This window comes from Megascapheus bottae, chromosome 6 (assembly GCF_031878675.1).
Source record: "Megascapheus bottae isolate mThoBot1 chromosome 6, mThoBot2.hap1, whole genome shotgun sequence".
Classification (NCBI taxonomy): domain Eukaryota; kingdom Metazoa; phylum Chordata; class Mammalia; order Rodentia; family Geomyidae; genus Megascapheus; species Megascapheus bottae.
The window spans coordinates 4,741,702-4,761,531 of record NC_143514.1 but is presented as its reverse complement, the minus strand read 5'-3'; the positions used below and the strand labels follow the sequence as shown (position 1 = coordinate 4,761,531).

The window sequence follows — 19,830 nt, the reverse complement described above, 5'->3', positions numbered from 1 at the left end:
TAAGTATAAATATTTTTCTTGTTTTGTTCCTTAATGCTTTCCTACTAAGCCTTAGGCTTAAACTCAATGTCTACGATCTTTCTATGCCATTTTTCATTTTTTTTGGTTATTTGTCATTAACATTTTTTTTGTCAGTTCTGGGACTTGAACTGAGGGTCTTGGCACTGTCACTGAGCTTTCTCAAGGCAAGAGCTCTATCCCTTGAGCCACAGCACCACTTCTGGCTTTTTCTGTGTATGTGGTACCAAGGAATCGAACCCAGGTCTTCGTGCATGCTGGGCAAGCACTCTACCACGCTCCCAGTCCATGTCATTAATATTCGTAAGCCTCCCATTTAATAACTTTGGAATTCATTTTCTTCTACCAAGAACTTCATATCACTTCTTTTTAATGCTAGTACTGAGGCTTGAACTCAGGACCTGGGTACTGTCCTTTAGCCTTTTGTTTTTTTTCCTTAATGCTGATGCTCTCCCAGTTGACCCACAGATTTTCCTGGCTGAGCTGATTCTGACTGAGGATCCTCAGATCTCAACCTCCTAAATAGTTGTGATTTACAGGCAGGAACCGTTGGTGCCCAACTTCATATCTGTCTTTTCATGCTACTAATGAAGTTGCTAATCAAAACCGTTCTGAAAACAACTTTCCATGTCTCCATGCAAGCTGATACATTACTAGGCTTTGGGATCTTGGTGTTTTTTGTTTTTTGTTTTTTTGCCAGTCCTGGGCTTGAGCTCAGGACCTGAGCCTTGTCCTTGGACTTTGTCAAGGCTAGAGCTCTACCACTTGAGCCTCAGCACCACTTCCAGCTTTTTTCTATGCATGTGGTACCAAGGAATCAAACCTGGGTTTTTGTCAAGCACTCTACCACTAAGCCAATCTCCCGGCCCTGGTATCTTGTTTGTAGGTCTTTCAGTCATTTTTTAAAATACATTTGGCAAAACTGTAGGTATTTTTGAGATGGTTATTCTCAGGAAGGCTACATCAAGACCCAAGCCAACTTTCTTACTAAAAATAGCAATGGCAAGTAAACCATTTCAAAATAATATAGTTTGTCTATAATTAATGGAACTTCTTAGTTTTTATCCAAGTTAACGACTTTTAATTTTTTTCATGGATTTCCATTGTGTTCCAAAGGATTCAAATGAACAAAGCTTAAGATCTTGCAGTAGCTTTGTCGTTTTTAGCTAATTATTAATTTATTTAGTCTATGGCACCTACTGTTGGCAGACATTGAATTATTGGGAGAAAAGTAGAGAACAAAACAGAAATTGCACTGGGCACTGGTGGCTCAAGGCTGGTACTCTACCACTTGTGCTACTCCTGGCTTTTCTTGGTGGTTAACTGGAAATGAGAGTCTTACAGACTTTCCTGCCTGAGCTGGCTTCCAACTTTGATCTCAGTCTCTGGAGTAGCTAGGATTACAGATGTGAGCCACCAACACTCACCAGCTTGTTCTTTTTAAGTTGAAGAGTATATTCTAACTAAGAGTTCTTTTTTTTTTTTCACGTAGATTTTTTGGCAAGTTAGATTAGGAGGGCAGCAGCCTTTGAACACAGCCTTCCTTCTAGAACTTTCATCTAAAGGAATCTGTGAACTCCTTCCCCCATCTAGTTGATAGAATGTGTGTGACTCTTTTATTTAACTTCACTATGAAAAAATAAAGCTTGGAAAAGGGAATTCTAATGTGGAAAAGATGACCATTAAATCAATGTGTTAAATTTAGAACCAAACCCAATAATTATTTATCCTGTAGGGACAAAGATTTCAATTAAATATTTATCAGTGGGATGAACAAGATTTAGAAATGCAGAATTCCAAACCATTGTATTTTTTAATAAGACTTTTCTGTTTAGATCTGTTTTCTGTCATTTGTTTCTTGGTGATGTCATGTTAAGAGAAGGGAGTTGCAAAGCGTGTCATGTCTTTGGGTACAAGCTGAGACATAGGAAGCATTATTGATCTATAAGCCCTCTTTAGCACTAGTGATAGAACATTGTGCATTAAAATTTCAATGAGCCTTAACTTTAAAATTATAAATAATTCCTGATTCCTTCCTTCCTCTCAAGTATTTTCTTTAGCAGTGAATGCATTTTGAATAATCATTATTTATAGTGTAGAACAATGTGGTAATAGTCACTCTGTGTGTGCGTGCATACACACACACCATCCTGGAGCTTGAACTCAGGGCGTGGGCACTGTCCCTGAGTTTTTGTGTTCAAAGCTACTGCTATACTATTTTGAGCCTCAGAGTTTCCTGCCAGGCTGCCTTTGAACTGTGACCCTCAGATCTCCACCTCCTGTGCAGCTAGGATTACAGGCATGCCTAGAAGGCACTCTTATTTATTATAGTATGAAGGCTTTAAAAGAGAATGATGACATTTTTGAAGAGTTTGTCATTTATTAGAGAGCCCTTTACTATGCAGTGATAATTCTTCAAATTGTCACAACTAACTTGGAAGCAGTGTCTTCACAGTGGCTAAAAGAAGAACTCAGAGGGACCCTTCCCAGTGTATGAGCATCGAGGACCTTGCATTTTCAAGGGAAGCTGTAGATAAAGGAACACTGGTCCTCTGCCTCAGAGCATGGCCCTTGGAACACTGCTAGCCAGAGCCTCTTGAAAAGACCCCACAAGGTCAAAGTTACACAATGCGGAGATGCCTTTCCCCTTTGTCACTGACTGTTGCCAAATCTCCAGTGCTTGAGGTGCCTTTCTCCACATGAATGAACACAGAGGGCACCAAACTATTGAAGAGACTGTATCATTCGTGGGTACACACAAATTTATATTCTAGAGTCAAAGCTAGTGTCCCCAGTGAAATAGGACACATTATTATTTGAAGCAAGTCTTGAGCAGATGTTGTCTTTATTATGTAAGGTGGGAAGGGAACACGGGACTTGTGTAGTGTGTGTGTGTGTGTGTGTGTGTGTCCGTCCGTCCATCCGTCAGTCCGTGTGTGTCCCCGTGTGTGTCCATGTGTCCCCGAGTACACTGGCCTTTCCCTCAAGAAAATCCCCTGGAATGTTTGAGTTGAAAGTTAAATTAGCTGTTTTTATCATTTCATACTGTTGGCTTTTTTCCTTGCATAACACAACTGATGGTTCAGACTTTGGGTGTGTTTTGATAGGAACAGATAATAACATTTATTGACATTGATAAAATTCTAATTTTCAAGGGCTAATTAAGGCGTCGCAGAACCATGAGCTCGTCAGTTTCCCAGTGCTTAAATTTTTTATTTCAGATAATAGCAATGGTGATACAATAATATTTTAAATGTTTTTTAGTGAAATGTGTTAATATTTGGAAAATCACCAATTCAGTGATCCATTGTTTTTCTACATTATCACTGCATGATTTTATAAACCCATGCATAAGGAAGAGGTATCTTCAAAGTGCAAGACAGAGGCTGGGCTATATCTCAAAGCGAATGGATTTTCATAAAGAGTTTGATTAATTCAGTGTTTGAATTAATTTTAAGAACTAAGAGTTCAAAATTTTTAATGAGATAGTTTCCAGATTCCACGTTTTCCAGATTCCATGTTGTAACTCATCTAATCAGGGTTGATATAGCCCCAGCTGGATACTGTAGCTCAAGTACTTGGAATCTTAGTTTCTTGGAAAGTAAAGAGCAGGAGGATAGTAGTTTAAGGCTAGCCTGTATCAAAAAAGTGAGGTTTCATCTCAGCCAATAAGGAGCTGGGAGGAGAAGTTCCCACCTCTTATCTCAGCTACCTAGGAAGAATAAATAGGATCATAGTCCAGGCTTGCCTAGGGGAAAAAGGAAAAGTAAAAATGGCTGGAGACCAAAGTAGTAAGAAACCCAAGGCCCTGACTGGTTCAAATCTCAGCACTGCCAAAAGAAAAATCAGAGAATATTCTCCATGACGTGAAGATGTTATTAAGCTGGGCTTACTCCGGTAATCCTAGCACAGGCCATTGCCCCCTGTCATGGCTGCTTGTCATTGTCACCCCAAACCTGAGCTGAGTGAATGTCTGAATTTGTTCACTCACTCAGCACTAGCTATTTCCCAGGCAGCGTGAGAAGTGATGCGGATGCAAGCTAGACGAAGGCGGTTGTTGTTGAAGCAGAACCTGGAAGTGAATGTGAGCTTGCGCCTGCCTGTGACTGTCACTCGATGATGACACACATTAAGAAATGTGGCCCTAAAAAAAAGAGGGAGGGGAAGAGAGAAAGAAACATGGCCCTGAAGGCCTAGAGAAATCCTAAGTATGAGCTAACCTGATTTTTTGTTTTAATTATTATTTGGCTGTGGTCTTGCTTTTTGCCTGACACCAACCTCAAACTGCAGTTTTCCTATTTATCTCTCTGAACTAGGATCACACCCCACTCACTGGTTAAGAGAGTTGCAGGCTGACCTTGAATCTCAAGTCTCCCAATCTTTCCTCCCAGATAGCTAAGATTGTGCCACCACGTGTAGCTCGGCTAGTATGAAATTTTATTAACACTGTACTCTGCAAAGTGAGTTATTGGGCTTATCTAGTCTTCCTGCCACAGTGTGTGTGTGTTAAGGATATACTGACAGTAACACACACCCAGCCGTCAAGAAGATCACAGCTTCCTGGTAGAAACAAAACAGAGTTCAAATTATATTTCTGTGCAGAAATATTGTCAAGTACTGCATAGACATCAAGAAGATACATCCCAGCGAGGGCTATCTTCAGTATTAGAGGAAAAAAATCCAAAAGGAAAACAAACATTACTGTTTAAGAAAGAACTGTAAGGAACCAGATGCCAATGGCTTATGCGTGTCATCCTAGCTGCTCAGGAGGCTAAGATCTGAGGATCACAGTTCATAGCCAGCCTGGACACAAAAGTCTGAGACTCGTATCTCCAATTAACCACTAGAAAACCAGAAGTGGTGCTGTGGCTCAAAGTGGTAAAGCATTAGCCTTGAGCAAAAGAACTCAGGGGCAGCCCTCAGGCCCAGAGTTCAAGCCTCATGACCAACAAAGGGAAAAGACAGAAAGAACTATAAGCCAGAACAAGTGATGTTATTCTATCTCCCAGAGCTATAACTACTAATGCATTCAAAAGAAAAGCATTGCATTCATCTCCTGTGTCATTGTATAGTCCAGACTCCAGTATTAGGGAAGCAAAATCCATGAAACAAGATCTGAGAGATGAAGCAGCCAATACATTCCACTGCTGCTTTGATTGGGACTGAGTAACAAAGACGAATATAGACAGGTAGATTATTGGATCTGAAGGTGGCAGAAGGGAGAAAGATTTTCCTTTTGGCCCTTACTCTTTGCCAAAAATAAAGGGAAAAGAAAAATAGGTCTTCTCATGCTAGCAGCATGATTGGCCTCAATTTCTGGATCATAAAACATAGGGAAAATGAGAAAGGAGATTACAGATCAAGAAATACATGTACCTCTTTTTCTCTAAGGGCCTTTCACTGTGCCCTATCCATTGAACGTCTGTCATGTACTTATAGCCAGGAGTTTGGTGTTCATCAGCTCTGTGGCAAACTAACAAATACCTGCGACTTACCAGCTTGCAAAGAAGAAATGCTTTGGTCCCTGGTCTGTTGGCTTTGGGGCCTGCTGTGATGAAGCAAATGACAGGCAGGTAAAGAGCCAGGGGACATGGCTCTAGTCCCTTTGAGACCTATCTTCCTTCTACTAGGCCCCACCTCATAAAGGTCCCTCTACCTGCCAGTAATGCCACACAAGCTGGCAAAAAAGTCTTTTTTTCTGTGGCCCTTTAAGATACACTTATTCAAACTATGGCAAGTTTCCAGGACAACCCTGATTTCTCAGGATGTTTCCCTTACAGTAACATTAGAGAAGTGTAAGAAAATCAAAAGCTCACAAGCAAAAAGATCTCTAGAGGACCAAGACCATATGACAGCATTGCTTTTCTCGCTGTTGAAATAAGCAAGATGCCTTCTAACTAGTAAACCATGAGCATAAATAAACGGCTACTGAAATGATAGCTCAGTATAGCTGAACATGAAATCAACAGCAAAAACATTTCCAAAGGTGGCTCCGTTCTTGTTAGTGTGTTTATAGTGTGTCTGGGGGAAGTGGGGGGAGTGGGTACTTGCAATGATCTCTCTCTGCCTATGGGTGTGGGTACAGTACTGTGCCTAGACTCGAAGCACTGATGCACCTAGACAGTGTTCTGGTAACTGTACTATGTGGTGCTTGAAGGTGCATTAGCTCACCAGCCATGTCTCCTTTCCCAGAAACATGATTCCAGTGACAGAGTTCCGGCAGTTCTCGGAGCAGCAGCCTGCCTTTCGGGTGCTGAAGCCCTGGTGGGACGTGTTTACCGATTACCTGTCGGTGGCCATGCTAATGATTGGCGTGTTTGGATGCACTCTGCAGGTAGGTGCCTGCTCCATGGTGGGGGCAGGGCTGGGGCAGGACACGAAGTCAAGGAGACCTCTGGAGAGCTCTGGAGAGGGTCAGCTACTTGGGGAAAGGCACAGTCGCTGAGCCCTTGGCTAGACTGAGGCCCTGGGTTCCATCTCCACCACCACAGAAAAAGACAAAACAGTGGGCTGTGTGTGTGAGAGTGTGTGTGTGTGTGTGTGTGTGTGTGTGCACGTGTGCACGCACATGCGCACACGCGCCAGTCTTGGGCCATGAACTCAGGGCCTGAGCACTGTCCTTGGGCTTTCTCAAGGCTAGAGCTCTACCACTGGGGCCACAGCAACAATTCCAGCTTTTTTCAATATATGTGGTACCGAGGGATCGAGTCCCCGTCTTTGTGCATTCTAGGCAAGCACACTACCACTCGGCCAAACTCTTCCCCACCCACCGCCTTTTTTTTTAAGTGTGGAAATATTACTCTTCTCTATTTGTAAATGACATTTGTCACAGCCAGGAGCCTGGTTCACTTGTTTACAAGACTTTTCTAATAAGGTAAAGGAGGAACTGTAAGACTCCATCTGCTCTAGCAAGGGTTAGTATCTCCACCACAACAGAGCAGTCTGTACATTTCACAGCTCACCCCATGGTAAGGGGCAGCATGGACACTCACAATGCCACGTTGGTTAGAAAACAGGGACTTTCTGCTTTCCTTCTGAAGACCCATAATTGGCCATGGGTAACTGAAACCATAGAAAGAGAAATCATGGGTGTTAAAGAAGTATGTACAAATGCTACATACCTATATAGTATAGATACACACGTATATATGACACATAAGATGTACTATATGATGTTTACTGTATATAATGTATACTTATAGTGTATATACTATATGTTGTAATATAGGATAAATACACTCTTATAATGTTACATATGCATTATAAGGTTTTTGGATGAACTAATATTTTGGTGAGATATTATTTTACCCCATATTAGTTCTGAGTTGAAATGGAGCCAAATCAAAATATATTCTGTATAGATACTATATCTGCCTGTTAAGTCCTGAAGTATTTTACATACCTGCTGTGTGCTGGCTTCCACACATAGAGGACTAAATCGCCTCACAACCAGAAGAAGTTGTGTTGCAAGTGTCCACAGATCTTCTGCTTTGCTTTGCTCGGGAATAATAGCAAAGGTAATGAATAATTGCAGTAAAATGTAGAGAAGCAGCTGAAGAGTCAGGGAGTCAGCAGAGCTGGGGTGGAGAAAGTGCCAGGAAGAGGAGAGGAAGCTCTTGAGTCCTGAATGTGAAAGACACACCTTTAGGAGACTTCAGTAAGACTGACATAGGTTTCATACCATTTGTGTGAGGTTCAGTATTCTGCCCATAGGTGGATTCAGCCACTGGGAGGGTGGTGCAGAACAGCAAGCAGGGAAAAGTGAAAGGAAGGGAAACCACAGGGGAGGAAGGGTGGCCTTTGAGGAAGCTAGAAGAGGGCAGAGACTGGAGAGCTGCAGGAAAGTATGGTAGAGATGGGCAGGCAGTTTTCAGCCAACTCACAGGAAAGTAGAAACTAGACCTTTAGAAAAGCTTAGTTTCAGTGGTGGGAAAACTGGATAGAAGTTTAAATAGAGGCAATAGCGTAGCTGTGACTTTCAGGAAGGTCACCTGGAATGATACCGTGTGGAAATCGCCGCTCTGTGTGCCACCATCAGTGCTTCTATATCTTTAGGCATATTCATGGACATATTGTAAGTCATTTCTTCTCATGATTAGTCTAAGATTATTTCTCCAAGGCCCAGAAGTTAAGGAAACCACGCAAGGTGAATAACAAAGCCTTGTTCAAACCCAGGCAGTTTGGATCCAGGGTGCATTTCTGTGGTCACTGAAAACATTTTCCCCTCCCTACCCAAACAAGCAGAGGCACCAGTGAGAAACTAGAGTCAGAAAGAGAGAAAGAGCATAAATTTATTCATAAATAGTTGTTGAAGAACCTACCGTGTGCTGGATTTTGTTCTACTAAAAATGGTTGATGGAGGGAAAAAAAATCTAGAAATTCTATGGAGAAAGAAATGAGTAGATAAGCAAGATAAATAAGCCATATACAATGATATCTTGGGATCCATCTTAATATTCACTAGTGACTGATTAAAAAAACTGTACTATTCAACCCAGTGTTTTCCTCTTGTTTGTTCTTACCATGGATCTTAGAAATCTGCATATTAATTAGCTGGGTACTGGTGGCTCACACTAATCCTAGCTCCTCTAGGGATCTTGGTTTAAAACTAGCTCAGGCAGGAAAGTCCACGAGACTCCTATCTCCAATTAAAAAAATTTAAAAGCTAGAAGTGGAGTTGTAGTTCAAGTGATAGAGTGCTAGCTTGAGCAAAATAGCTCAATGACAGTTCCCAAATCTTGAGTTCAAGTCCAAAATATAAGAAAGGAAGGAGAGAAAGAGAGGGAGGAGGAAAAAGAGAGACAAAAAAAGAGAAAAAAGAAATCTGTGTGTAAATTTTAATTGAAAACAGGAAACAAATCTTTTCATTCATCTTTCCCTTAAGGAAGCACTTTACATCTTTGCCATATCTGATTTACCAGCATCACTTCTTTTGTGCTGTGTTCAAGTGTCACTGGGTCACTTAGGTCAGTAACCCAAGATGGTTACTAAGCAACTAACTTCTTGGAACCCAGAAGGACCTGCAATTTTAACTATGAATTGTTTGCTTCTGAAATTTTCCATTTAATATGTTTGGACCACCGTTGACCCTCTGGTAACTGAAACCAGAGAAGAGAAACCATGCACAGAGGGGATTTCTTGGAACTATATGTTACAAAGTGAAAAGGACAATGGGGAAAAAAGGAAACAAAGCATACAGAGGCAGCAGGTGGTACCAGCAGGACTTTTGTCAGTTGTAACTTTTGGCCAAGGAATTGGAGGAAGAATGGGAGCAGTTGTAGATACTCTGGAAGAGTCTTCCAGGCAGAAAGAACTGCAAGAACAAGTTCTGGATGGCAAAATGTCATGTTATCTGGACCCCTCACCTTCAGAATTTGACTCTGTGTGTGTGTGTGTGTGTGTGTGTGTGTGTGTGTGTGTGTGTGTGTGTGTACCACAGCTCTGTTTCCCTGGAGACCTGATGATAAAGGTAGAATGTTATGAGTGTTGCTAGGCAACAATACTTAGGGTCTAAATGACTACCATCTGGTCAGATGTATCTGGACTGAGAGAATGATAAAAGTGCCCGGCAGGAAGCTAACACATTGGACTGGTGTGGTTTGGGGAACATTGTATGTAGGTGTGTCCTTGATCCATCACAGGTGAGTTCCAAGAGATACTGAATGCTCCTTGAGAGTTAAGTGTGGGCAGGCCTCGAGGCTGTGTGAGGTCACTCATTTTTCTTTGTGCCTGAGAACACAGAGCAGATGCTCAGCAGGAAAGCAGCTCTGCACAGCAACATGGACTGCCAACTGGACAGTTTCAAAGACTTTCCTCAGAGGAAAGCCCAAAGCCCAGGTTGTGGTTGGCAAGGTGTGACTTTAGTCCTAACACTTTTTTCAAGTGATTCTGAACATGAAGTTTGTGACAAGTCCTGTCTGAACAAGTGAGCAGGGGTCTCCCTGGTACATTGGAAGAGAAGCCAGGGACCAATGTACCAGGCTGTATAGGCCCCGTTTTCCACCAATCTGGGGCTTTTCTCTGATTAAAATAGGATTCTGAGCAAAGGGTTGAAAAGCTTAGGCAAAGGCTTAGACAGAGGTGGATATAATAATTTGGGATATATTTTGAAGGAGAAGCCACCAAGATCTGCTGCAAGATAAAATATTAAATAGGAAAACAAAAGGGCATCAAAGATGACGCTACAGTTTTTAGGCCTAAAAACTTTTGCTTTTGTGAACCAGGTGGATAAAGCAAGTGGCTGCTAGACCCAGGGTTTAGGTTTAGCAGTGAACCCCCATCTTCTGGAGGGAGGGGATGGATCAGGATTCAGGGCAAGTGGTCCCCTGAATTGGGGAGCAGAAAGGTATCTTCCACCAGAACAGAAGTGATAGCCATTGTACTTTGAAGAGGGGTAGAGAGATGGAAGGGACACCATCTGATTTCCTGTTTCTTTGTGGGGCAGAAAGCAGCATGTCTGCTTCAAGATTGTCAGAGTAGGGAGCTGGAAATAGAGACTGGAAGATGTAGAGGACTAGGGGGATCAAGGAAAAGGGCAAAGCTGGCTAGTTGGGGATTCTCATTCTACAAAATGTGTCAGAACACAGGGCTCAGAGTTTGTAGGGGATGCGTCCCTAGCCCCACCCCCTTGCTCCTCTGTGCTGTGTAAGCTATGAGGTGCTGAATCCAAACCCTGTGGTGCAGCCGGAGCCGGGGCGGTCATTGAAAGAAGAATCCCTGGGCAGTGCCTCCTCTGCATGTATGCCCACCTCCATGGTGCCTCAAGAACATTAGGAATGCAAAGTTAGAACTTGAAATGAGCAATCTCAAAGAATATGGAATACAGAACCCAACAATATTGTAGTATGGGGAATGGAAGAAAAAAAACAAAGACGGGGGGAATTTGAATAGATTCTGTAGGAGCATTTCACAAAAAGCTCCATGGGGGGACAATCCCCAATGCTCTTAGGACATAGAATCAAGAGTGTTAAACATCTGCCATGGGTTTGAAACTTCCTATCCCAAATGCTAATCACAGTTCCACTGAGTAACAGATGAAAGACTTGGGCCAGAGGCTGTATGTGTGCATTGCCTTGAATTCCCAGGGAGAACCTGTGGATGGAGATTAAGTTCCATATCTCAGAGGAGGATTTGGGAGTATAAATGGCTGGGCAACTCACACCACATTCAAAAGGAATGTAGCCAGGAACCAGATTGCAGACTGGCCCTCTAACGTGTGCCTTCCACCCCTGTGCACAGCTGCCAAGTATTAGGAAAGCATTACGGTCACATAAATTGCATGGCCAAAGTTTAGTTAGTGACACACTAGTTTAAACAAGTGTAAGTGAACTAAAATGGGAAGATTCAAAATTATAAAAAGTATCGGCTTGCTGAGTTAGATACTAGGTTTTTCAAATGTTATTCATTATATTCTGCTATTTAAAAAAAGAGTAATTTCTGTAGTAAAACATTAATGAAACAAGAAAAGACAAGGTATAAATAATCAAGGAAAGTAAAACCACCCAAGATCAATATTGCAAATGCAAGCACTCCTCCTTAGAAAAGGAATTTAAGCTCTTACTTCAACTCTGCTATGATAATCCTGTGAAACTGGCTTAATGGATAATAACTTTTAACAAAGTGTTCTCTGTAAAGCTTAAATTCCTTTTTTATTTCCAAGGCAATATTAAAATAGTTGAAATACAGTTTGTACATTGATCCTTCCCTATGTTAAAAAAAAGGTATAAATATTCTTTTTGGTCTTATTTACAAAGCAAGTTAATTCCTATGGTTGAAAATACAACAAAGCAAAGTGTAAGGTAGAAATAGAAGCTTCACTTGTGATGATAAAACAGTTATCCAACAGCTTGAGTATTTTTTTTTTGCCAGTCGTGGGGCTTGAACTCAGGCCTGAGCATTGTCCTTGGGCTTTTTCCTCATGGGTAGCACTCTGCCACTTGGGCCACAGCACCATTTCTGGCTTTTTCTATGTACCAAGGAATCAAACCTGGGTCTTCGTGCATGCTAGGCAAACATTCTACCACTAGGCCAAACTCCCAGCCCCTTGAGTATTTTTTTAAACTGCAGGTAATAGTTGATTATCTGTTTAGTCCTTAAATGTGGTATACTAGACAGTACTAGTGGCTCACATCTGTAATCCTATCTACTCAGGAGGCTGAGATCTGAGGATCTTGGTTCAGAGGCAACGGAGATAGGAAAGGCTATGAATGTGACGTAAATGACAGAGTGGCTTGCCTTGAGCACAAAACTTCAAAGGATAGCCCCATATCCTGAGTTCAAGCCCCAGGCTTGAACCCCTCTAGTTACCCCCCATGCCAAAAAAAAAAAAAGGTATACCTTTATCTGTTGTATGGATGTTGGTTGGTTCTTTCACACTGTAATGTAAAGGAATTGTAATCCTCACTTGTGTTGCTCATCTGACTAATCCTTAAGTCATTTCCACCCAAGTAGCTATTTTCAAAGTTGCTATGGAATAAAGAAAGCATGTATAAAGTGCATTCCCTAGATTACATTCATCTGCACAAGAAACAAACACAAACTCTTGTGTAAGTCAGGAGAGTTGTAGCGGTATGCATATCCTATTCCCATACGGGCACATCCTGTGGGATCAGTAATATAAACACCCAGCTTCGTGTTATAAACATAACTATTCATAAACTCCACACAATCAGTAAGGGAGACCAAATCCTAAACCACCAACACGTGGCTTCCTGGAAAAATCAGATTGCTTCAAATCTCTGCTTGCTGACCAGGTTATCTTATTATGACCAAAGCCACAAGAGCCCCCAGGCAGACTGTGATAAATATAGTTAGCCTTTACAAACCAGACACGGGAATTAGACAAATGGAAGCCCTCTGGGAATTCCCCTTGTGATTATTAGACAGGAAAGACATTTCCTGCTTTCTGAATTGGGGGTGGGAGCACAGAACAAGTGACCACCTTGAAAAAGCAGTCTGGGTAGACTTAAACATCAAGAGTGAGTGCCAGCCAGCACCCTGTCAATGAACTTGATTTTCTGTTATATGCTGACATTCCTTCTTCCTTCTCTAATTATGTGTTCATATTTGCCAGGCAAATGATAAGTAAAAGTACCCATAGAGCCATTCACTAGAATATACAGGCAGAAGAAATGGGAGTACAGAGTGATTTTGGTTTGTTTTTGTTTTTTTGATGCCAGTCCTAGGGGTTGAACTCAGGACCTGAGCACTGACTCTGAGTCTCTGAGCTTCTTTAGCTCAAGACTAGCACTCTACCTCTTGAGCCATAGCTCCACTTCTGGCTTTTTCTGTTCATGTAGTGCCGAGGAATCAAACCCAGGGCTTTTTGCAGGCTGGGCAAGCACTGTACTGCTAAGCCACATTCTCAGCCCCTACCATGTGTTTTTTTTATCAATTTCCTGTGTCCCTGTTACACATCGGCAGTCTCTTTGGGCTTTGGAGGCCGCAACAAAAATCATTTGGATGGGAAAATTATCATGAAGATTATGTCTTCATCTCCTTCATGTCTGCAAGGATAGTAGAGAATTTCAAAAGCATTATACGTAGTAACAAAACATGACTTAGTTTGCACCTCTTCCTTCCATGCATCTTTCAAACTGATAACTTTTTATCTTGCCTAGAACTTTGCTTCTTGCCATCTATCACCTTGACAATTTAATGTGGAGTAAAGTCCTAGCTCCAAGAATAATATATGAGTTGTCTCTCACTTCCCTCTCTTGTGTTTAACCCACGGCATGAATCTAAATGCTATTGTAGGGTCATTTGATACTTTAATCTCACCATTATGGGTTGATAGGATCTTATTAATAATATATCTTTTCCCTGGCACATCAAAACACTGAGAGAGTAATAGACTTTTGTTGATGGGAAGAACATTGATGTTTATTATATATTCAGTCTCTTATTACAAATCATCTGCTTAAATGTCTCTATTAAATATAGTTACTATAAAATACGGGGTCAAGGCTCATGTTGTAAAAATGCCTCTCCCCAGACCCTTATTATGTCACCGTGTCTGCCCCATTTTGTTCCTTTATGAGCCCTCTCTTTCCCTTCTCCTAAGAACTCATAGCACAGGGCTGGAGATGTAACTTAGTGATACTGCTGCAGCTTAGCAAGTGTGAGGCCCTGAGCATAAACCCCAGGAGTGGGGTAAGGGAGCATACAGTCTTTCATATCATACTTTGCATCCTCTCTGTCTTTAAGAGACCCTGTATAAGGATTAGGCTAACATGAGGATCACATTTTAACTGTAGGCTAGGAAGTTTCTAGATTCTATCTGGAGTCTTTGACTTACTATAATAAATGCCACTTTTTCACTTACACTGGTTTCTCTTTGTAAAATTGTATATTTTGTTGTTATAATTCCTATTATAATATCCTGGGAAAAAAGCAGTATGTGATAGAATAAAAGATGAAATTTGTGGGGCAAGGCAAAGTTATTTTTATAAATTTTTAACATGGAGGTTTCTAGCAAATAAGGACATTTAAAAAGTATGATTAGTAGCACTCAATGTTTCTAAGAATAAAGGCATAAGGCAGGTGTGGATGGCTCACATGTATAATCCTAGCTACTCAGGAGTTTGAGATCTGAGGATCAAGATTCAAAGCCTGTCTAGATACCAAAAATTAGCCACCAAAAATCCAGGGTAGAGCTGTGACTCAAGTGGCAGAGCACTAACCTTGAACACAAAAGCTCAAGGACAGCACCTAGCATTGGCACTAAATAAATAAATGAAGGCATAAAGGCTTTTAAATGTAGTGACTCTTTTCATCTTATAACAGTAAATTCAATCATCTTTTCTAAGAAATGAAAACTGGCAGTATCAGAGTGAGCTGGTTTCCAGTAGAATTGGCAGTTCCCTTCTCAAGGGACGACAATTCTTAAAAGCTGGAGGAAATTCTTCACATTGGTTCTCAAAGTGTGGCTTGTGTGAATTTCACCTAAGTTACTTCCTTATTGGTGATGCTGATGTTAAATGTAAATGTTAAATCGACTGGCCTAAGGCACCTATGTTATAAAGACAGACCCTTCTGGAACCACTGTTCCTTGACTGCACCAGGCCAAGAGCATCTATTTCCGCTGGCTCAGTTCTAACAAGAAAAACTAAATCTCTCTCCCAAACTTCAAATGGAAAAATGCATGGGTTTTTGGAATCCTAATTTAGTAAAAAAAAAAAAAAAAAAAAAAAAAACACAAACAAAAAACCAAACAAACAGAACCATCCAAATGTAAATTTATTATTTTTAGTCTCTACAAACTTAAAAATACCTTCTCTTCCCTGGGGTGATCTCCAGTCACTGTGAGTGTGATTGACAGGGTCTCTGTGGATCAAAGATTGAGAGAGATTTAAGATCTAAGACCCAATACTCAAATACCCCTCTCCCAGAAGCCACTGCAGGAAATACACAGCCAAACTAATGTTCTCCTGGTGCCTGGAACACAGAATAGGGAAGTCAGAAGGAGTTCTATGTCCTGGAGGTGCCAGGGCTGAAAGAAATCTTCTTACCCTCTTTGTTGTTGTTGTTGTTGTTATTGGGTCGTGGGGCTTGAACTCTGGCCTGGGTGCTGTCCCTGAGCTCTTCAGCTCAAAGCTACCACCCTACCCTCAAGCCAAGCCCCACTTCCCATTTTCTAAAGGTTAATTGGAGATAAGAGTTCTAGGTCCTTTTGTGCCCAGTCTGGCTTTGAACCGTGATCCTCAGATCTCAGCCACCTGAGTAACTAGGCTTATAGGTGTGAGCTACAGTGTCCAGCCTTAGCCTCTTTTTCAAAATAGTAATTTCTGCCATGATCAATGAAAAAGAAACACCAGTAAGATGAGATCTGATAGAAGAGGGAGAGACAAGGGTGAGAAAGCAAAGGGGAAGGAGAGTCCCCATGTCTTCATTCTCCCTGAAGCCCACCTGACTTTCCTCCATGCCCATCCTCCCATGTCAGCCCTGGACTAGATGTAGTCTAAGATCCCTTTTCTAGCATCTGTGAGCCCCAGAGTTGGAGCCGTAGCCCTCTGCTTGGCACCTCCCCAAAGGGCCTACAAACCGAGGGGGCATACAGGCTTCCAAACGCTCTGATCCTGGCAGATCTGGCCACGTGTGACACCAAGCTTGAGCTCTTCAACAGCTCCTTTCTCCATCCACTCTGCTGGTCCTAGGTGGCAGAGAAAAACGGGTTCTGCCACACAAACAAGTGCCGAGCAGTCACCCTAGCATCTGCCTTTAGTGTAGGTGCAAGTCTCCTGCTAATGTCAGAGGCTCAGCATTCTCTCTCCTGAGTACTGCAAGTCCATGTTTCCACAGGTTGGATGCCAGCCTTTCAGCTAGCCTCCTGTCACTCCTGGAGTCCCTTATATGTCTGGCCCTTTCATACGTGATTGTAAGTTTCTAAAATAATAAGCATGTGTTAGACATAACTGTTTAGAATGTTTTTTCCTCAGGCCGGGAGTTTGGCCTAGTGGTAGAGTGCTCACCTAGCATGCACAAAGACCATATACAGTACCACCTACATAGAAAAAGCCGGAAGTGGTGCTGTGGCTCAAGTGGTAGAGCTCTAGCCTTGAGAAAACCCAAGAACGGTGCTCAGGCCCTGAATTCAAGCCCCAGAACTGGAAAAAAAAATGTTTTTTCACCAACTTAGTTGATGCTTCCAATATTTCTTTATTGTGTGCATGGGTGGCAAAGAGTGCAGCTGCTTTGTTTCTCCCACTCTTTTCATCATCCCTATTCCTGCTGGCAGATGTGGCTGTAACTTCCAGGATGACTGAACTTAACTGAGATTTCAGGCCTAGCCTGCACATTGCATCTTAGATAAAAATTTTTTCTGTGTCATTTCTATAATTATAAGTTTAGGGAACTATTTTAAATTCAAACAAGTAAAAGAAATGATCATCATTATTCATCAGAGAATATGTTTACACATAGTTTTTCTTATTTAATCTGTTGAGTTTTCTCACAGGGATTTTATTTTGAAATGGCTACATTCTACTTAAATTTCCACAGATCAAATCATTTGCTGGTTGGTCCATAGACTTATGGGAAATTGCTTAGAAGGAAAATAGATGGCCTCAAAACTCACCCACCCATGTACTTAAAATACAAATTCTCTCTGAACTAATTGGTTGTGGAACAGACTTCTTCAAAAGAAGAAGGGAGGGGCCATGGTAGAGACAACCAAAACACAGGAAATGAAACATCCTTGTTGGTTAGAGAGTGCCAGGCGTTAGCACCAAGAGCTGAAAGGGTGACGGATGGTGTTATCATCTTCACCCTCAGAAAAGCTGTGTCAGTATCAACAGGGATGGGAGAATTGTGCCTAGGAACCAAAGAATCAAACCTCAGAACTGACCCTAACGCAAATGGGGACAAACTTCTGTTTACATAGGGAAAAGCAGTGTCTCTCAAACCTGCTATTGTCTTTGTGGATCTTAAATGAATCAGCACTCGCTTCTGGCTTTTGGAATCTCTTGGCTGACATCACTTGGCAGTTTGGAAGCTGTGTGAGAAAGGAGGGGAAGGTATCACAGCCAGACGTCCCAGGGGCTCCCAGCTTCCATAGGGAGGCAGCAGTGTTTGTTCACCTGCTCTGTATTCTATCTATGTATTAACCAGGTAATGAAACCTAAACACAGTGCCTCCCCTTCACGAGCTCATTGGTCTTTATTTGCTATGTGTGCTTTGTGAGTGATGACTTAGGAAGATTAGGAAGATATCCCAGACTGATGGCATTGAATGCTCTGAAAGCACAGGAATGCCTGATGACAGATGACCCGAGCAGATTTGTATGATGTAGGCTATCAGATCTACATTTTTCTGGATTCGGAACTATTCACTGATATTGCTTAAGGAAACAGAACGGACTCTGCCTGAAGGAATTTCAGGGTCTGTTTTAGGTTTTTTTTCTTTGCAATTAATATTAATAACAATAATATTAAAACTTTTTTAAAATCTTTGGGTTTATTTTATTTTATTTATCTGGAGTTAGGGATCAAACTTGAGGTGTCACAAATACTAGAGAATACTAATGTCCCAGCTGGTGGTGTTTATTAATAAACACCTTAAATTTTGGCAATTTGCTCGAGACTGTTCTTCCTCCCTCTTCCTTCTCTGAATCTAAACTTCCTGTCTGAACATTGTGTTATTTCCTGCTTATGATGGAAGCTTTAAATATCACAGATAAAAGAAGAGGTCTAGACAATAAATAGAATGTTATCCAGTGCTGTTGGGGATGGGGGAAGGGGAATGAGCTGTCAAATGATGAAAACACATAGAGTCATTTGAATGCACATTCCTAGGCAAGAATGCAATCTACAAAGGCTATATACTGTACTATTCCATCTATATGATGTTGTGAGAAAGGCCGCCAGGAGACAGTTGGCCAGTGATTGTGTGGAGGCCAGGACAACAGAACTGGTGGAGACAGTATAATGATGACTCTGTGTGTGTGTGTGTGTGTGTGTGTGCGCGCGCGCACGCGTGCGTGTGTGTGCGCATGCACGCACATGCGTATACTGATAGTGAACTCAAAGCCTGGCTGCTGGCCCTTAGCTTTTTTTTACTCAAGGCTGCTACTCTACCACTTGAGCCACAGCTCTACCTCTACCTTCTAGTTAATTGGAGATAAGAGTCTCACAGACCATCCTGCCCAGGCTGACTTTGAACTCCATCCTCAGATCTCAGCCTCCTAAGTAGTTAAGATTACCAGTGTGAGTCACCGCTTCTAGCCTGCCATTGTTCATCCGTCCACAACCGGAGTGAACTCCCAGGAAACCTACAGGCTTCAGAGATATGGCGTGTCTCTGCAGGTTCCTTGCACTCTGTGACGGATGTTTGTAATGGCGAGTGTCCTGCGAGGTGGGAGAGAGGCGTATGTAGCAGGTACAGGACAGGTTTCTGTGCCTTCCTGATTTTGCTGTGAGTCTAAAAGTGCTCCCAATATAAACAATCTTAAAAAAAAAACCAAAAAACAAAAAACCAAACACCAGAAGAGGAGGCGAGGGTGTGTGTGCAGAAGGCAGGAAATGATGCAGCACGCTTGCAGCTTTGCTTTTCCATTTCCCCTGGAGACCAGGGTTGTGTTTGTCCTGGTGCTGGTGTTGCAGCTCTGTGGTTCTCACGCATGGCTATTTTTGTGTTCCACTTGTGACTGTCTCAGATAACAGTGTTGAACTCAGAGCATCAGACTTTGCTAAGTCCCAAAGCATTGGGATGCACACTCCTTTACAGACACCTTCCGTCCCCTGCCCTTTCGCTTCCTTTCCCTTCTCCTCAAGGTGTTGGTGCCATTTGGATTGCCCACAGTCACACACAGGTAGCTTCATTTGATGATGCATTTGGTCCTTGAAGTTTCTATACTTACATAGCATCCTGGGGGAAGGGAAGCTTGGAACCTTGTGGGTTCCAGAGACAGAAGCGTTTGAGGAAGAGAGGAGGATAAAAAAAAGGCCAGAAAGATGGGCTACCATTTCTTTTGGTGAAGGGATAGAAGGGGAAGGAAGATAACTTGCATGTCATTAAGTTCTCAGTGAACAAGCAAGGCATAAGAGGCATAAGTAAATAGAAGAATTAATTCTGAGGCCAATTTTCTTTCAAGGCTACTGTGAAATTATTATTATTATTATTTTGTCCCAGTCCTGGGGCCTGAATTCAGAGCCCGAGCACTGTTCCTCTGCTTATTTGCTCAAGGCTAGTGCTTTACCACTTGAGCTACAGCTTTGCTTCTGGCTTTTTTTTTTCAGTTAATTGAAGAGTCTTACAGACTTTCCTCCCTGGCTTGGCTTCAATACTCATATATCTCAGCCTCCTGAGCAGCTAGGA

The 19,830-nt window shown here is 42.0% G+C and overlaps 1 protein-coding gene across 2 annotated transcripts in view; it reads left to right on the top strand.

Annotated features, from left to right (window-relative positions):
• Lrrc8c (leucine rich repeat containing 8 VRAC subunit C) overlaps positions 1-19,830 on the top strand; it is a 64,538-nt gene that overhangs the window by 37,397 nt on the left and 7,311 nt on the right. The window contains exon 3 of one of the 2 annotated variants that reach the window (XM_090334128.1): positions 6,211-6,352. In XM_090334128.1, the coding sequence (XP_090190254.1) occupies positions 6,215-6,352 (138 nt within the window). In that variant the 5' untranslated portion in view covers positions 6,211-6,214. Of the gene's footprint in view, positions 1-6,210; positions 6,353-8,351; positions 9,660-19,830 lie in introns of those variants that run through there. The other variant, XM_090334129.1, reaches the window with a different exon arrangement.